Source organism: Python bivittatus, unplaced genomic scaffold, assembly GCF_059951505.1.
Source record: "Python bivittatus isolate LINGU-HERP-01145 unplaced genomic scaffold, Pbiv_v1 ctg000310_np1212, whole genome shotgun sequence".
NCBI classification, from domain to species: Eukaryota; Metazoa; Chordata; class Lepidosauria; order Squamata; family Pythonidae; genus Python; species Python bivittatus.
In genome coordinates this window covers 7,753,332-7,771,320 of record NW_028277054.1, presented here as the reverse complement: position 1 = coordinate 7,771,320, position 17,989 = coordinate 7,753,332, and the positions used below count along the sequence as shown (strand labels likewise).

At 40.8% G+C, this 17,989-nt stretch overlaps 2 protein-coding genes across 2 annotated transcripts in view; both read right to left on the bottom strand.

Annotated features, from left to right (window-relative positions):
- Positions 1-811: 811 nt before the first annotated feature.
- Positions 812-8,893, bottom strand: LOC112541121 (alpha-tectorin-like). The gene is made up of 6 exons (XM_025169191.2): positions 8,861-8,893; positions 5,366-5,393; positions 4,624-4,754; positions 4,253-4,534; positions 1,536-1,673; positions 812-994 (listed from the first exon to the last, which is right to left on the bottom strand). The coding sequence occupies exons 1-6, from the start codon at positions 8,891-8,893 to the stop codon at positions 812-814; spliced, it is 795 nt and encodes a 264-aa protein (XP_025024959.2).
- Positions 8,894-15,924: 7,031 nt separating this feature from the next.
- Positions 15,925-17,989, bottom strand: part of HPN (hepsin) — a 20,051-nt gene continuing 17,986 nt past the window's right edge. The window contains exon 13 of the mRNA XM_007432206.3: positions 15,925-17,828. Within this exon, the coding sequence (XP_007432268.2) occupies positions 17,790-17,828 (39 nt within the window). The 3' untranslated portion in view covers positions 15,925-17,789. The remainder of the gene's footprint in view (positions 17,829-17,989) is intronic.

Here is a 17,989-nt window from a genome sequence, read left to right as displayed (position 1 = left end):
TATGCCAACAACTGGAAAGGATCCAGTGATTGTTTTATTAAAACTAGCAAGTTAGAGTCTGCCAGAGACTGGTCAATAAGAGCTCTTATGTAGAGTTATAGAGATTAAAGATGACAGTTTGACTTTGCATCACAATTTGAACTGGGAGAGCTGTAAATTCACTCCTTCTCAAGCATACTGATAATGTGTTTACAGCTCTCCCAGTTGTAGTTTAGGAAGATATGTGGTTCATAAAGCAAAAGCCATGTCTTAATATAATAAAGGTTACAACTCTTAGAGGATCTATATCATGAGGAAGTAGTCATGGCATGTATACAGAGAAAGTTAAGGCTATTGTAGCTACATTGACCTTTACACTAAACTGGCATGCAAAAGCAGAGATATTCAGGGACCATCAATAGCCTATGTTTGAAATGTAGAAGGCACACAGAACATAAATATTCCCTCCACCTTCTTTACCATGAAGCTCCAGTGCTTCCCCAATGTTAATTTTATTTGTATTCATGTTGATAAGCCACTTTTATGCCTAAAGGCTTGCCAAACATCTTACTAAATGAAAAAAAGATAAACAGCTGAATATTCTACACCTTGTCCTTGGGATAAATTAAACACATTCATGGACACATTGACTAGCCATCATAAATTCATGGAAAGTCTATGCTCAGAAACTTGGAGCAAAAACCAACACCTTGGAGCAAAAAAAAGGACATTGCTATTGACATCTGGCTAAGCTTATGAGACAAATATGGCTGTCCATCCCTGGAATAGAAGGGCTTTTAGCTGAATCCTTTATGGCTTTTTTCTCATGATCTCACTGGGTAGCGTTAAATGTACCTTTGTAAACACAGCCATTGGGGACTGCAAAAACATCCACCTCAAATACCCAGCGCCCAGGATCCATGACATTGCTTGTTGAGCTGATGTTAATCATGCTTGGAGTCCAAGAACCAGGAATATTGAAATAATTGTCAGCATCACCATTATTAAATCCAGCCTGTAAGTAAGAAAGGGGGAAAAGCATTACCAAAAGATAATTGGAAGGTTGTTAAGACCAAGGGGGTGTCTGTTGGACTATGGGACCTTGGCCTTCAGTCCCCAAGATCCAACCTTGTCCATGCCACTGGCCATAAAGTAAACATGAAGATAAACTGGGTGAATGGGGATAAGGTAAATTCTCTTATAAGTCATACTTGCCTTCAGAGATTATATGTATTTCCCTTGAGAGTAATATGCAGTGACTTCCTATTGCCTTCTTCCCAGAATGTTTTTTGGCTCCCTAGTCTAGTCCAGAGCCCCAAGATTTCCTGGTGATATCTTATCCAAATAACCAGATATAACCTCACCTGGTTTTTTTTTTAGATCAAAGTCAGCTAGGTACTGCCACCTAGTTGGACACAACTTCTCCAACCTGGGTATTCACCACTCTAGGACTTCAGTTCCTAGAATTATCAGCAAAGGCCTTGTTGGGTGGGAAATCCTGTGAGTGTTCAGGCTGGGAAAGACTGCTGTAACATGTACCTTTAGGAGACACTTACCTGGGCAGGTGTGCCCTCTAAGCCAGTGTGGGCATCTCCACCACTTGCTTGCCCTGATATCCACTGGATATCCTGGTAATTCAGCATCACAAAAGACACTTTGCCATCAGAAGTTAAAACAGCCTGGAATGTGTTTACCTGTAGAGAATTGATGTTTCAATAGGTGATGTTTCATTCATTTCCCTGCTTATGGAGCACCGGAACATGTTAAATTTTGTTACACTTTAATATTATATTTTAGCATTATAAAGGGGAGGAGCCCTACCCAAACAACCATGCCCATTTCTTTCATGTGGTAATTACAACTAAACTCCCCTCCCCGCAAGACATCCAGTAGCAACTACAAAAACTTTGTGTACATCATCACATCACTGTACCAATGATATGAATTATGAAATTTGCTTAAGTCATCCCACATTATTATGATGCAATTAATGTATATAATTTGTGCATTTGTGCACTGAATGACATCATGATGTGTATAATATCACTTCTTTCTGTGGCCCCTCAACAAAGTCACCTACGTCCCCTTCTGAAGTTTCTAATTGCATCAGGAGGAGGGAGGCACTGGGATCATGTTAGGAAAGAACCAGTTCCTAACTTCACAATGTTTAAGAAGTCCCACCATGTCCTCTTTTTGTCACTTAGGAGAAAGACATACTTCCTATGGTTTCTGGCACATAATAATGGATTCTACAAGACATGCAGGCTGACCCTGAACAACAGCAAGAACAGAGTCCAGCTTTTGCATGTCATTTCTTTTTAGACTGGAAGGAGCTGAAGCAAAAAGAAACCAGTTCTCTGTCTATGGTTTCCTTGATTTTGTTGGCAGGCAGAAGTTATTAAAACTGCAGTGGACTCTGGTCACAACGTCCTGAGAACTGTAAGTGCTCAATGAGAACTGTAAGTGCTTAATGAGAACTTTGAAGTGCTTAGTGAAACACTGAATCAAAGTTTGTAATACTCTTCACAGGTCAGTTTCTTAAACTTAAGACATTGGTCAGCACCTAGCTTACTAATGGAGAAAAAAATTCTCCAGTCTCACCAGCATGGCTGGCTGGGGAATTCTGGGAGTTGAAGTCCACTCATCTTAAAGTGGCCAAGTTTGGACAACACTGAGCTAAGGACAGACTTTCACAACCTTCTCTCTTGCCATCTCATCACATTTGTTTTGTTGGCTTTTTCACTTTAATGAGTACAGCAGGTTAATTTTCATTCTTGTCTAAATCCTGATGCAGGAGTTTAGGTACTAAGAGATGGGAAGCATCACGGCCATTTTAGAATGTATATTGATAGATCCTCATGCTGGCTGGTCATCTGGGGGCCAAAGTCAACGTGTCATTAATTCCTTGAATGAAATTCATGTCTGCATCTTGCGGTGTCAGATCGAAGTTGTTGGAAATCTAACAATGGTTACTCTTTTATAGATCCATGACCAAAGCCAGTTGGGCCCAAAGCAGGAATGAAGTGAATTGCAAGGATACAATTAAGTTTTCTTATTATTAGGTAAGTAGAAATTATGCAGATATGATAGAACACCCTCCCGACCATGGAATGAATATACAGTGATACCTCGGGATACGAACGCCTCTGCTTGCGAATTTTTCGGGTTACGACCAGCTCTGGCCCCAAAATTTTACCTTGGTTTGCGAACTCCGCCTCGGGGTACGAGCCATTTTCCGCCTGTGCCACGTGGTCCGCGGCCATTTTCTGCCCGTGCCATGTGGTCCGCGGCCATTTTTCCGCCCATGCCACGTGGTCCGCGGCTGTTTTTCCGGCCCTGCCGCGTGGTCCGCGGCCGTTTTCGCGCCGGGCCGGGCCGTTTTCACGCCGGGCCGCACTGCACCCGGCCATTTTCGCGCCGCACCACGCCGCGCCCGGCCGCTTTCCGTGTGGTCCGTGGACGCCAGAACGGATTAACGGTAATTACATTGAACCTTATGGGAAATTGCCTCGGGTTGCGACCAAATTCGGGCGGAGGGCGGAACGGATTAACCGGATTTACATTGAACCCTATGGGGAAATTTGCCTCGGGGTGCGACCAAATTCAGAGGGCGGAACGGATTAACCAGATTTACATTGAACCCTATGGGGAAATTTCCTTCGGGTTACGACCAATTCGGGATACGCCCAGAGTCACGGAACGGATTAAGTTCGTATCCCGAGGTACCACTGTAGTTGGAAAGTGTGGCTCCCATTCATAACAAAAACTGCTTCTGAAAGCTGTTATTTATACTTCAAAGGAACTTTCTACTACTCCCATTTGAAGAACTTTGACACTTTAGAAAACAATAATCTTGAGACAGTGGAAGGAAGGAAAACACCTATTCCTCATGGTCTTGAGCCTTTTGGGGTTCCTGATTGCATTATATTATGTATTAATTGGTGCAGTCAGTCTTGACCCCTAGCCACTGCCTCTGCAGTTTTCTTGAAAGCATTTTTAGACGTGGTTTGCCATTGCCTTCTTCCTAGGGCTGAGAGAGGAAGAAAGTCACCCAGCTGGCTTTGTGCTTAAGGCAGGACTAGCACTCACAAATTCCCAGTTTCTAGTCCAGTGCCTTTAATCTCAGCACCAAACTGGCTCTTTCACATTAGAAATACATGCAATTAATTGTATGCAGGCTGCATTTTATTGAAATAGGTGTTACTATATCAGGAAGTGCCCAGCAAAACTCTAGTGAAAGGTCCCTCATTCAAAACCAGTTGAACTGGCCTACCTTGGAGGACAATGATCCATAGAAAGCAACTTGGTCCCAAGTGGCCACAAAGGCCCAGGTAGCTATGAACGTTTCATGTGGAAAGTAAGCATGGATATCAGCTGTGACTCTCTGCAGCAGCCCCTGGTCTTGACTCTGCCTGTAGTAGACCTCCCCTGTGATGCGATTATCAACATCAGCCCAAAAAGGAGCCACAAAGGCTCGGCCATCCATCAGAGGAAAAGGATCCGGGGTGAATTGGCTGACGGGGTTGCCAAAGGACACCACCCCATTGTTGTTCACCTGGAGGGATGAAAGTAGAGACTTGTGGTGTGGTTAAGCGACAGATAAGAGTACTGTAGCTTTGTAGGAGAAGTCAGGAGAATACTTACATAAAGGGAATGATATTTCCGCCCATAAAAGTAGAAGTATTCAGAGATGGAGATCTCGGGAGATGCTCCATCATCTGCCTTTGGGGTGCTTCTGTCCTGATACTTGGGACCATAAGGATAGAGCAGGGTGTCTAGAAAGGTCCCCAGAAAAGATAAGGGGTAAAGGTAGGTAGAAGACCTAACATACAACATTCGCAATATCAGTAAGAGTTGATTCTCAGATTGATAGATTCAAGCAACAGTTACATAAATGACCAACTGCAGATTTCCCTAGTATCAGGGAAGAAAGCCACCTCCCCTCCCTTCACTGTAAGGCTGGGCAAAAGAAAGTCAAAATGTTTCTGCCCTCATATACACTGAGATACATAGGTTCTAAGCTCAGAATAAGTGTGCTTGCTGGAATTCTTATACCCCCTACTGCTTTTATTTCAACAAATCTTGTTAAAGAGAACTCTGTGAGAATCCTGCTTGGGGAAAAATCACGTTCAGTTCAGGCAGCAGTCAAAAAGCTTGACATCATCCCAATATTAGGCATATCATTCTTTTAGGATTCATTTGGAGTGAGACTTGTGCTATTGGGGATATCAGCCAGGGCATTCTCCAGATGTGCCCTTTGCTGAGAATTCCGGGATCAGTCCACACATCTGAAGAAAACAACTTCAAGCTGTTTGCATTTTGACACCCTCAATCAAATTGGGCCTCATTCTCATGGCTTTTTCCTCAGGGCATTCTGATCAACTGCTCTGTGCAATTGATCCAAATTTGATTGTCTGTCAGGTTTGCTGGAATATTCTACAGGTTTTACCATATCTTTTGAAGGTCACTTACCTGTGTCAGGCACACTTCCCAAAGACAATATTTGCGATGCTTAAAAAAAGAAAAAGGCAAGTGAACAGAAGGAGTAGCAAAGGCTCAGCCGTACCAAGGTGTAACTAGGCAATCTGAGTGTTGCAGGCCAAAAGATATAGAACAGTGTTTCTCAACCTTGACAACCTTAAGCGGTGTGGACTTCAAATTCCAGAATTCCTCAGCCAGCATGCTGGCTGTGGAATTCTGGGAGTTGAAGTCCACACAACTTAATATTGCCAAGATTGGGAAACACTGGTGTAGAAGATACCAGTTTAAGTTCCCACATGATGTGGCATCATTCTGGGGCATGTCAGGAAATTCAAATCATAGTCCTCTCACTGGATTCTATGAACTGCTGCTTAGCAGACCAGAAAGACCCCCTGATGTATGGGGCACCCTATTAGCCAGCAGTTCCTCCTCTCTCAATTGTAGAACTCACTCTGGCCTTCTTACAAATTGCTGCTGGCCTGTCACTACTCCTCAAATGTCCTATCTCATCCAGTTTTAAAATAATTTAAATTACATTAAATCAGTTGCAAATTTGGAGCAGGGGAGGGGCACAAAAGCAGCCTGGGTGATGCGTATAGATGCCTCCACTACAACAGCTCTATTGATTGTGAAATGAGTTGCAGCTTTCGGGGAGGGGAAATGATAATGACCATAAAGTAAACCATGCTGTGTAATTTATTACACATAGTCACGAATAATGCATCTCAAAAGAACTTTGGAACATACTCACCCAGGGCTAGGAACTTCATCAGCAAAGGAAGGTATGATCTCATATCCCCAACTGCTCCTTCAATTCTTATATCAGAAATTATGCAGGAGACCTAAGAAGGTATACATTTATTTCTGGCTGAATGCTGCTCTTAATAAATTGTTTTTTGGCAGTAACTCTACCCACATTGATTGAGAAAGCCCAATTGTACACTGTCAGGCTTATTTCTGAGTATGTAAGTATAGGATGGGGCTGTATAGTTTAGAACAGTGTTTCTCAACCTTAGCAACTTGAAGATGGGTGGACTTCAACTCCCAGAATTCCCCAGCCAGCATGGCTGGCTGGGGAATTCTGGGAGTTGAAGTCCACCCATCTTCAAGTTGCCAAGGTTGAGAAACACTGGTTTAGAGTCTGCCTAATTAAAGCAAATCTTACTCCAACAGCTGTCATTTTAAAGGCATTTCCTGCTCAGTCCATCAGCAACTTGCATATGAAAAAAAAAAAAAACCTCACCGAGCATTCAGAAATACTTTGCCTTTTAAAAAAATGCTAGCATTTTGTTTCCTTGATAGGAATTGCAATTCATTTTCGCCTTCTGATAGCCCTTATTCCCATCAGAATTTCTACAGCCTCTTCCCACCTGCTTTTTTCATATTTAAAGCACCAGACCCAAGTAACTGTGGCTGTGTTAAAAACTCTTATAATGTAAACAGTGGGAGTCGGTGCGCCTGTCAATCCTTCATCTGTTCATCTTTCCCACCAACTCTTTCATTTTAATATTCCGCAGATGGATTGCATCCGTGAAATGCCACTTGCACACAAATCAATGTTGCTCTCTCTTTTTGACTTTATCCTTCCAATTGCCTTGTGGGGGTGGAGGGTTGGGGCTGGAAAAAAACATGAGCGTGACTGATCCAGCAAGACTGACCTGATGAACTTGGTGACAAAATAAGAATTCCAAGCTGAATCTGTCTACGGTTAGTTTGCATACTAAACCATGATTGAAAAATCAGTGAAGTGGGGGCAGATCAATAGAAATATTTGCCAAAGGGGGGGGAGGAGAAACTTTCTACCCATTTCATTCTGACCCCAACATAAAATTCTTACCCATCAGTTGTCTGCAGAGCCGGGCTTGAGAAGGGTCAAATCACCGATCTTTGTTACACTCGGTTTTCTTAAATACATCAGGAGGGGTTATATAGGATCTCCCAGAAAGTGCAATTGAGAACTAATTCTAAACACACACATAGGAAAGAATAGAGTCATTTGTCAGCCCAGCATGAGTAGAAACATTTTGACAAGGATATAAGTGTTCTTTGGGTTTTCCCATTGTAGCTAAACCTAATATCACACATTACAATTTAAAGTAATGGATTCTCTTAGCATCAGCAAAAGTAAGAGGTGGGCAGAAATACTGCCATAGCTAATTGTTTTTCTGCATTATTACACCATAAAGGGGAGATTTAGGATTGATTTAAGCATCAACATGCCATCCTCATTGGCTGGGTTCACAAAACATGCTTAACGAGGCCAGTTACAAACCTCGTGATTGCATTCACGCAAGCTATGTTTGTTTAGTTTTAATCTTGGTTAGATTCATTTATGGCTTAGCATCTTGTGTGCATCCTGGCCTTTCGGTTCATTTATTGTTAGACCTACTGAACAAACACAAACGAATGTGCTATTTCAATAATCAGATTAAACAAATTGTGTGAATGCAGCCACACTAAAACAAGGATGAGAAACTTTTCCTGGCAGAAGATATATCCTTGGTCTTTGAGTATTTATTTATGTATCAGTCACATTTATATATTGTTTTGCCAGACCCATTCCACCACCACACCTACACACAAACTTCTGAAGATCACTCATGTGGTAAAACCTGTTTGAAAGTTGCAGGAGGAGGGGGGAAGGAATCACTTCCCAGTATGGACAGTGGTTGTCAGTTGGATTTCTGCTTGCCATGCGCCTAACAAAAGCATACAAGGCAAATCAAGTGATGATTCAGCTCCTCCATCTCCTTATATTTCCAACAAGTAGATAAGAGCTTATTAAGCTAATTCTGAATGCCTTGAGCTTATGATACTATGGCTGTTAGTCAATCACACTGCGTGGACACTGACAGAATCTGGAACCAGAGATGAGTTAAAAGATGACCTTGGACAGGCTGGTTCCCACAAGCTCTGGATGCCTGGTTTTTATGTATGGTCTAATTTTTCATAGATTAGACTCAAATGAATCATGATTCAGTTTTAAGTCAGGGTTGCTTAAAACTGACTCTCTACGGAGGAGGGTAGGGGAATGATCCAAGCTGATCTCTCCTCTTCCTCTCACCCACCCCACAGAAATAAGAGACAGAAAGAGAGAGAGGGAAAACAATAGGGTTGAATGCCTACCAAAAGGATGTAGTGCAGAAAAGAGAATGTAGCACAGAAAGGATTCTCTGCACTAATTAGCTTGAGCCATCAGTTCATCAGTGTAATGGTTGGGTCCTCAGCTAGCAGTAAGAAAAAAGCCCTTAACATCTCAAGGGGATAGAAGAGATGCTCATCAAATTGGCAGATAACACAAAGCATTGCTAACACTTCAAGAACTTGGTAGATTTGAACATAGTGTCCTGGGTGTCCTAATAGACCACAGATTAAGCATGTGCCAGCAGTGAGCTTCAGCTGCCAAAAGAATCAATGAAATCTTGGACTTCATCAAGAGAGGTATAGTGTTAAGTGATAGTTTTGCTCTATGCAGCATTCATTAGGCCACACCTGGAACAGTGGATCCAGTTGTAGTTGCCACAATACAAGAAGGATGCTGAGGAGCTGGAAAGAGTGCCAACAAGAGCAACAAAGATGGTGAGGAGTTTGAAGGCCAAACCCTATGAAGAACAGTTAAAAGAACTGGGTATAACCTAAAGAAGAGAAGACTAAGGGAAGACATGATAGTAGTCCTTCAATACTTGAAGGGTTGTCATTGGGAACAGGGTATGGATTTATTATTCATAGAGACCAAAGGTAGAACAAAAACCAATGGGTGGAAGCTTTACAGAGGAAGATCCAAACTTGAAATAAAGAGAAATTTCCTGATTGTGAGAGCTACTAAGCAGAGGAACAGCCTGTCTTTTGGAGTCACAAGTGCCCCATCACTGAAAGGTTTCAAGCAAAACATGGATAGCCATTTGTCTGGGATGGTATGAGAATTTCTGCTCTAGGCAGGGGATTGGACTAGGAGACTTGCAAGATCCCTTCCATAAAACTAACTGGACTTCAAGCCTGTTCTCCAACATGAAGGAGCAGAGGATGGAATAGTCTTGTTAAGAGTATAATGGTGGTTAATGGTTGTAGCAGTAATACATACATCAAGAGGGCCCATTAATCTAACATAGGTTAGGGCATTAGTTAACCAGGCTGAAATGCAGCAAAATGATGATGTACTACTCTGAAAATTGTGATCCAGGTTAGGATAGTGAGCGCATAATTGATATTAACCTAATTCACATTAATATACAGAGATGAATTTGCATGCTTGCCCAAATTTCACAGTCTCCTTTGAAAAACTATGGCTAGTCTGTATATTAGAGAAACTGCATACATTTCATGTGAAAAGAAAAGTAAATGGTCTTTCTTTTAATGAAAGGATGCCAGCATAAACTCACAAGGAATGGAACGGATTGAAGATCAAATGCATGAGAAACTGCCATGGACAGAAAACAGTGTGTGAGAAACTGACATAGACTAATAGATTAATTCTTTAATTCCTAATTTGGACCCTACCTGCCTGGCATTCTTGGCTACTGGCAAAGTAATGTTGGGAGAAAAAAGAGTTCAGTTAACCATTAACCAGTTATTAGCTATTCTGTGCTCCGTTCCTCTCCCTCAGGCGGATGTGCCATCATTCTCCTGCAACACTGTTATTGTTTCCACATGCTGTGGGGCCTCAGAGCAGGCTAATCTTCATTATCCTGCCACTCTGGGAGAAGAAAGAAAAAAGGAGCATTAATTACCCAGAGCTAACTCCTTGAGGAGACGCAATGACCTCTCCATCCATTCCAAAACTAGTGAAGGGTGCTAACTAATGAGAGCTGAACCTAAGGAACCAAAAACTGATTGGACATGTCATGAAGTAGATTTATGGAGATCCTGGTATAGGCTGCAGCAGTGATTGTTCTGGGCAATTTCAGTTTATGCAGCATTCCAGAATGAAAGTCTCTAAATAGACTCACCAAGCAATGGTTGTCCAAATAGAAACTGTTCTCCAAATTCAAAAAAGCTCTGAAAATAAGAGACAGTTTCCAAGTGAACTGGAAGAGGCAATGACCTTCACATGTAAAAGTGTAGGTGAAATGAGAAAAGTACTAACCTGGAAGTGGTCAAGTTCTTGTGAAAGCTCTAAAAATGATGAGAGCTGTAGTTCTTTGAAGCTATCACGTAGAATTAAGTACTGTGCACAGTGGACTTCCTGCCTTGATTCTTCTGAAATTCATATCTAATAGTCTTTCTGCTCAGTAGTGTGTGTGTATGTCAGTTTGGTGTAGTGGCTAAGGCATCAGGCTAGAAATCATGAGGCTGTAAGTTCTTTTCCTGCCTTGGTCATGGAGTCTCTGGGTGACCTTGGGCCAGTAACTCCCTCAGCCCTGAGAAGGAGGCAAGGGCAAACCAATTTCTGAAATTTTGCCATAGAAACTGTAGGGACTAGTCCAGGCAGCTGCCAGGAGTCAAGACTGACTTGAAGGCATATATATGGAATTTTTGTAAAAATATAAATGTTAACCATATTTTAACCTTATTTTTATTTAAGCCTGGATTCCCTATGATGGGCCCTATGTCCCTGCTACCCCCACATTGTATCATCCTTTGCTTTTCATATGATAGTTTTATAGTTCTATATCCTTTTTATATTGTATTGTTTTTGGTTTGTTCACCCTATTGCCTTTCGGTTAACTGTCCCCCAGCCCCTCACAACGTGGATCATAGACCTGCCTTTCATTTGGGGTTGGTTTTCCTTGACAGTTGATTCAAGTCCGGCCTCATCTCAAGTATACGCCGGGAGCTCTCCGTGGTGCTGATTGTTTTGGACCTAATCTAAGTCTTTGGCACAGTTGTTAACTCCTGCCTCCTCCCCGCTATGCCTGGACCCAATGGACTACATCATAATTCTTAAACTATGGTTTGTTAACTAAGCCATAATAGTTCAGTTTTCACATAATGCTAAGCCATTAGGGTTGAACTATGTTCCAGACAAACCTGTCTAAACAGAGACATTCCCACAGCAGACCTTAAAATTCATAGATAATGTGAAGTGACCATTTTGGTGTTTGCACACCATCCTTGGTTATGGCTTATTTAACCATGGTTTGTTGATTAGACACATAATACTATTTTAATGTAGTGTGGGGATTAAAATGTTGAACTAAATCAGGGAAACCAGGTTCAAGTCCATTCTCAGCCATGGAAACTTCTTGTGAGTGAATAGACTTGTTAGTTTACACACTTGAAACAAATCATTGAAGATGATCAATAGTGAGAACTTCAGTCTCAATGATTTCAGTAAATCTCTATAAACAACTAAACCTGGATTTAGCCTCATATTCAGAAATATGATACATTACATGCAAATTTCACCCACGAAATGTCTCTTGTAGAAATGATGTTCACAGAAGTAATCAATGAAAGTAAATCATCTTGTCTAATAAATTCCACAACATTACAGGAATAGATCACAAGTTATATAAATATTTATTAAGAACACTGATAGTCATTGAGCTTTTGCAGAACAATCCCAGAATATGCATATATGCACACAAAATTAAAGAAAAAAGGCCATTTTTGATAGACATTTTGCTTGTAGTGGACTAGAAAATTTTTTTTTCCTTGTACACAGCAAGAGTCAAGGTTGAGATTTAGTTATGTCCTTCATATTTCAAAGCGTGCAAATAGAACAGCAAGGAACGTTTTAGAAGAAGAGCTAATCAGCACCTGTGAATGTATTGAGGAACCAGGACTGCAAATAAGGCTGTTAAGCGAGGAGATGACTAGCAGTTAGATGCACCCATGCAAAAATGAACATATAGGCCATTATTTGGACTGTGCCATTACTGCTCCATTTGCAGAAAGAACAAGTACATAAAAAAAGAGGGGGGAGTCCCTCAGGTCATGAGCTCTTTAAGACATAGGGTCTTCCCCCACCATTGAGTTGAAGAGTGCTTGGCTGCAGAACATTGGCTGCCCTATTGCTGCCCCTATTGTCTCTGTCCCCAGTCACTGCTACTCATCTGACTCCCTCCAAGGTAATGGGGGACAAAGATTAGCAAACGTCACATATTTTGATGTTCCCCTTGGATGATGTTGGCCTAAAATAGAAATAAGACACCTCCTTTGGTGTCTTATTCTTCTTCTCACCAGCCTTATTTACCCCATCTAATGTCCCACAGTTGTTGTAAATAAAAAAACCAGCCAGGTTTCTCTTTTCCCCAACTCATCGCACAACTTCTTTTTTAAAAGAGCTGCTCTTCTCTTCTCAAGGGAGAGGTATATGTGACAATTTGTGGGACAAATTCACTATGTACATCTTTTGCCCTGGTGGCTGGCTTTTCAATCCCATTCAGAAAGAATCCAGAGTCTGAAACTTTCTCACCACAGGCCACACTTCCTCCTTCCCTAACATGTATGCCTAATATTGGGCGTGTAACTGGATAATGTGGTACTCAGCTGAACTTAGACACAAACCTTTATTTCTTGTAGTTCTGAATGCAAGATCAAAATGATTAGAATGTTCTTCCCACATCATCTATATAAGCAATATCAAAACCAGGAAAGTGGCCAGTGAACCTTTTAATCATTGAAACATATTGGTAGCTCTTTTAAGACTAAATGGCAGAGTCCAAAATGAATACAAACCCAACTAATAGAAACACCAACTTTTGTTTGACCAAAGCCTTAACTGATACTCTTCTTTGTCATGTCTAATGTAGATGACAATTGAGCTTCCCCCAGGTGATCCAACAATGCATTTTACTTGAACTCTTGTCCTGAATATACAGTCTACTTTGTATCTAAACTTTTATCCATAATAGTATTACAATCACTCTACTGTTCAGCCTACACCCTTGTGAAATCAGTACAGTTCAGAGGAGTCAGACTTTGTCCACAGCTGCTAACAGTTGCAATACACTGCTTGATTCTGTCAGCTGAAAGCGAAGTGGAATAATCCCAGAACTGTTCTTTAATTTGAAAATATAAAGTATCTTTGAAATGTTGAGCTTATTTTGAAATCTGATCCTTTCTGCTGTTTAGGCTATACCATTATTGCTCACATCTGAAGAAAGAATTTCCAAATTACAGAGCCAAGTTAACATCTTGAGCCATTTGAGATGAAGATTATGAAGATGCAGAACAACAGGATCATTTTTTCATATATAATACATGGAGAGAAACAGAGAGGAAAGTTTAAGCATCCCCAACTGTGGCAATGGACTCAGTTGGGATTGTGACTCCACATTCTTATAGCACTTTTCTTTTTAAAAAATCCCTCTGTCAACTACATACAGTATATTATGAATAGTTTGGCCTAATATCTGAGCTCTTGAAAATGCATTTCTATTAAGATTTCTTAGGCTCTGCTTTCTCATCAGCTTTCCTTTCTCATCCTAAAGACTCTCTGGTAGGAAGAAGTTGTTAAGTGTCTTCTTCTCTTCGATTTTCTGGAAGAAGACATTTTCTGTCACAACATGAGTTTGCTGGCTCATTTCTGGGGCAAAGAATGAGGCAAGATACATGTTCCAAAAGGGAAATGGAGGAGGAGGAGGAGGAAATGGGGTGGGGGTTGCCTACAACATAGCCAAGTGAGAAATAAACCAGGTCAGCTCTGCAGTACTGTTGAAATTGTGAGAAGTCTGGAGCTGCTTTCAAGATGGTATAGAAACCTTATGAGGAAGTATCATTTGATAACTATGTTGATTTCCATTGATCTACTGTAACTATGACATCTGGATCCAGCTGCAGGTATAGAACTTGATGATTGAAGAGCAGGAAATTACATAAAATATCCTAACTGGAAATGGTCCCCATGTTCTAAATGTCTTGTGTAATGCAACCTGTAAGTTACAGTTGGGATATTATGTTATTTAATCTCTGGGAGAACCAACAGAAAGGGAACAGAGCAAGGTAAAAACTGGCAGTTGGTTTTATTTTTCTTATCTATACCCTGCCTTTCTGCTCTGCCGAGCATTCAAGGTGGCTAATAAAATTTAAAACAAAAACAGGCTATAAAAAGCAAAAATATAGATAAAATTAACAATAAAATAAATACTAAAACTAAAAATCTGGTTAAAGATTTCTTAAACCTTGAAGGGCCAAATACAGCACCCCAGGGAATGCCTTCTCTAACTTGGGAGAACAGAGGAGATGGTCTTCTCTCATGTACCGGGAAGACAAGCCTCTATCAGAGGTAACATCTTCAAGAGGGCCTTTCCTGCCACCCTTAACAACTCAGCTAAGTAAACCTCAGTAGGTCTGCAATGGGAGAGAAGGGGCTTTGGAAAGAAGCATTGTTCCAAGCTATGATGTTGCAAAATTAAGTGAGGCTGCTTTGGATGTGTAAAATACCCAGGAAAGTGAAGGCAAATTTTACAGTTTGCTGTCCTCTGCTGTTCAGACCATGCAATAAATCCTTCTCTCTTTACTTGTGAAGAAACAAAAGTTCTCAGGAATAGATATTGGTGAGCTATTAGTGAAAGAAACACACCCTTATGAGACATAAGTCTTAGTTAAATTGACTTGGGATTTGGAGAACCCCACTTCCAATATTGAAGAGTGTCTGGGTGCTGGCATAGATCTCTACCTGCTTCACTTCCAGATCTTTCAAAATGTGCAAAGCTCTTCAGTGAGGATATTACTCCAGTTTTGCTAGATTTCTGGGCAGCCGAATACACCTGGCTAGTATGGACTTCAGCTTTCAGAATTCCTCAGCAATCATGATAGATTGATGATTCTGAGAGCTAAAGTTCACATATCTACAGGGTACCAAGTTTGGAGGGATCTACTTTAGATTGTGGGGAGAGAACATATCAAACTACAGAAAGAGGGGAAAAATGGATTATTAATACCATAAAAAAATCATGTTCATGCCCCACATTCTCTTGTGATAAACATCTCTATATGTTCTGTGATTCCTCCAGTTCCTAGAGATCCCTAGAGTCCCAGAAGGGCCAATGCATAAAAAGAAGCTGAACAGCCAAGCATTCCTGTTAATATCAGAAACCTTAGTGATCAACCTAGAGACCTAGAACAATGCCCGGTATAATGCACATTTATGTAACAACTGCACACCAAAATTTAAAATGTACAACTCATACTTTTTATCTCAAAGAGCAGATGCATCATCCATCTGAGGAAAATCACATCCCAAATCTCTATATGATCATAGTTATTGCCTGAATTTTTATAACCATTGATAACCCCTGATCCAGATCCTCCAAGGAAGCTCTGCTGTTATAGGGAATTGGTATACCTACCCTCCATCTTTCTTCACAGGAATTCAGAGAAGCTCTGCAGAGCTGTTGGGTTGCTCAAATATTTAACCACACATATTTCATTGAGGACACAGCCCCTTATTCCTAAATTGTTTTGATCTAGCTAAAACACCAACAGATTCTTTCATGGTCAAGCAAGGAGGCTATTAGTGGATCCTCAGGGGAGTCTAATTAAATCCACATGAAAATTCAAGAACTGCCTACAGTCAAAACCAGTTTTCTTTATTGAGATCATTACAATTATGAAATATATACAGTCTGAGTGTACATGATTAAATAAGGCTGAGAAGAGTCAGTATAGTCATCTATATACAATATAAGAAAACATAATGAATGGACTTTCTTAGATACTTCCTGGCATTGGAAGGTATTGGCCTCAGCCAAAAGTAAAAACAGAAAGTTTCTTTGTAAAAAGAAAATGTCGATTGTACTTAGCTGATAATTTATAAATCATAATTGTTAACAAAGCGCAAGCAGATACAACTGTATATCACTGTGTCACTTCCTAAGTCTAAGATGTATACCAACAGACGCAAGCAGTCAGACTCCATCACTGAAAATGATATAGGACAGGAACTAAGCTTCAAGAGACCTTTCCCCAACTGATGTCTTCTATGACATGTAATGGACTGCAATTCCAAGAATTCTAGCCAGCCAAGGCACCAGGTTGGGTGAGACTCTTCAAAGGGATATACAAGAAGAAAAGGATCATCTGAAGGGCTCTAAGTCTTTTCCCCATCACACATTAATATAAGGGAACCGTCAAGTGGGCAGACAACCCAACAGCATACACAGAAGACTCCATATATAAACAGGGAGACAACCCCACCCTCACTAGCATGGATGTTACCTAATTGGGTAATGAAACATCTGCAAACAACCACGCTCAGAGAGCACCAAGGACTCCACAGTTTAACCCTGAGCTACATATATTCTCTTCTATTGGATACACAGAAGAGCTGACCCATCAGCCTTTATGCCTGCTTTTCATTCAGCCAGGGAAGGAGTTCTCACCCTTGGAATTATCCTCTCCTGTATATAAACTTTCTGTTCTTGCTAATCCACAGTAGGATTCAAGCCCAATCTATTTGCAGTAACTTATTTTATGTTCATCCAAACCTCCTTCATGTTCTCATGGTCTTCCGGTTTCCTTTTCCATCTGCCTTCCCCTCTAGATTCCAAGTTTGTTTAGTTAATTCCATTAATCATATAATGAAGTTCTTCCACTATTAAAATTCTGAGCCAATAAAGGGAGAGCAGAGAGAAAGTTGTGTGAAAACACATGTGCAATGTAAACAAGATGGGCTGAAGTCTAATGATTTAAAGCAAGTTTCCCCAATCATCTTTGTACTCCAACACATCTGAAGGATATAACTGCGTGATCTGTGACTAGGAATGAGGAAAATAATAATCCAACACACCTAAGGAACATCATGTTGAGAAGACCTGATCTAAAGAAGTTTGGACAACAGAGCTCAAGAACCAAAGAATCATAAAATAGTCTGTTGGGATACATTGTTACGACAGCTTATTAATCCAGTGAAAATGAATAGATGTGAAATGACATCATGCAAATCCACTATACTAGTGAAATTTGAGATTTTAGCTTTTGCCTTCAATATATGATCTGCTGGAGTCAGGATTTTTATTACAATCTTTTAATCCAAGTGCATCCATTAAAGTTATGACATTAAACTCATAAAGTTGTGCATGTGATTTTATGTAGCAGGAGCCCACCCAGAAGCCACTCCTTAACCGACCACAAATGCCTTGGGAAGCTGGGCGCAGAAACTCATCCATAGATGAGCATCTGAAGGACCAGAAGCGCCACTAAGACAAGGTGACACAACAAAAGCATCTTATCAAAAGCTTTAAAGAGCCAATGTGCCATGACACCTTTAGCATTTGGCAAGGACTGTCCCATTCCTCTCACATTTGGCCAGGCCAAAGATATCATTACGTTTGTTCCATTTTTTTCACCTTCTTCCTTGATTCTTTTTCTTCCTTTTGAAACAACAGCAGTTCGCTGGAAAGGGAGGAGGCTAGGAAGGTATCAGTATTTGAGTTCCTGGCATTTCATTTCTGAATCACCAACCCACTAGTGTGGGAATTTAGCTGCAGAAAAGAAACATGAAACAAAGCAGATGAAGATCTCCAGCTGCCAGGAAAGTGGTACTTTCTCATCCAGTCTTTCCCAACCTGACAGACTTCAGATACTCTAATTTTCAACACCTCCAACCAACATCATTCCAACACATCAAAAGAACATGAACTGA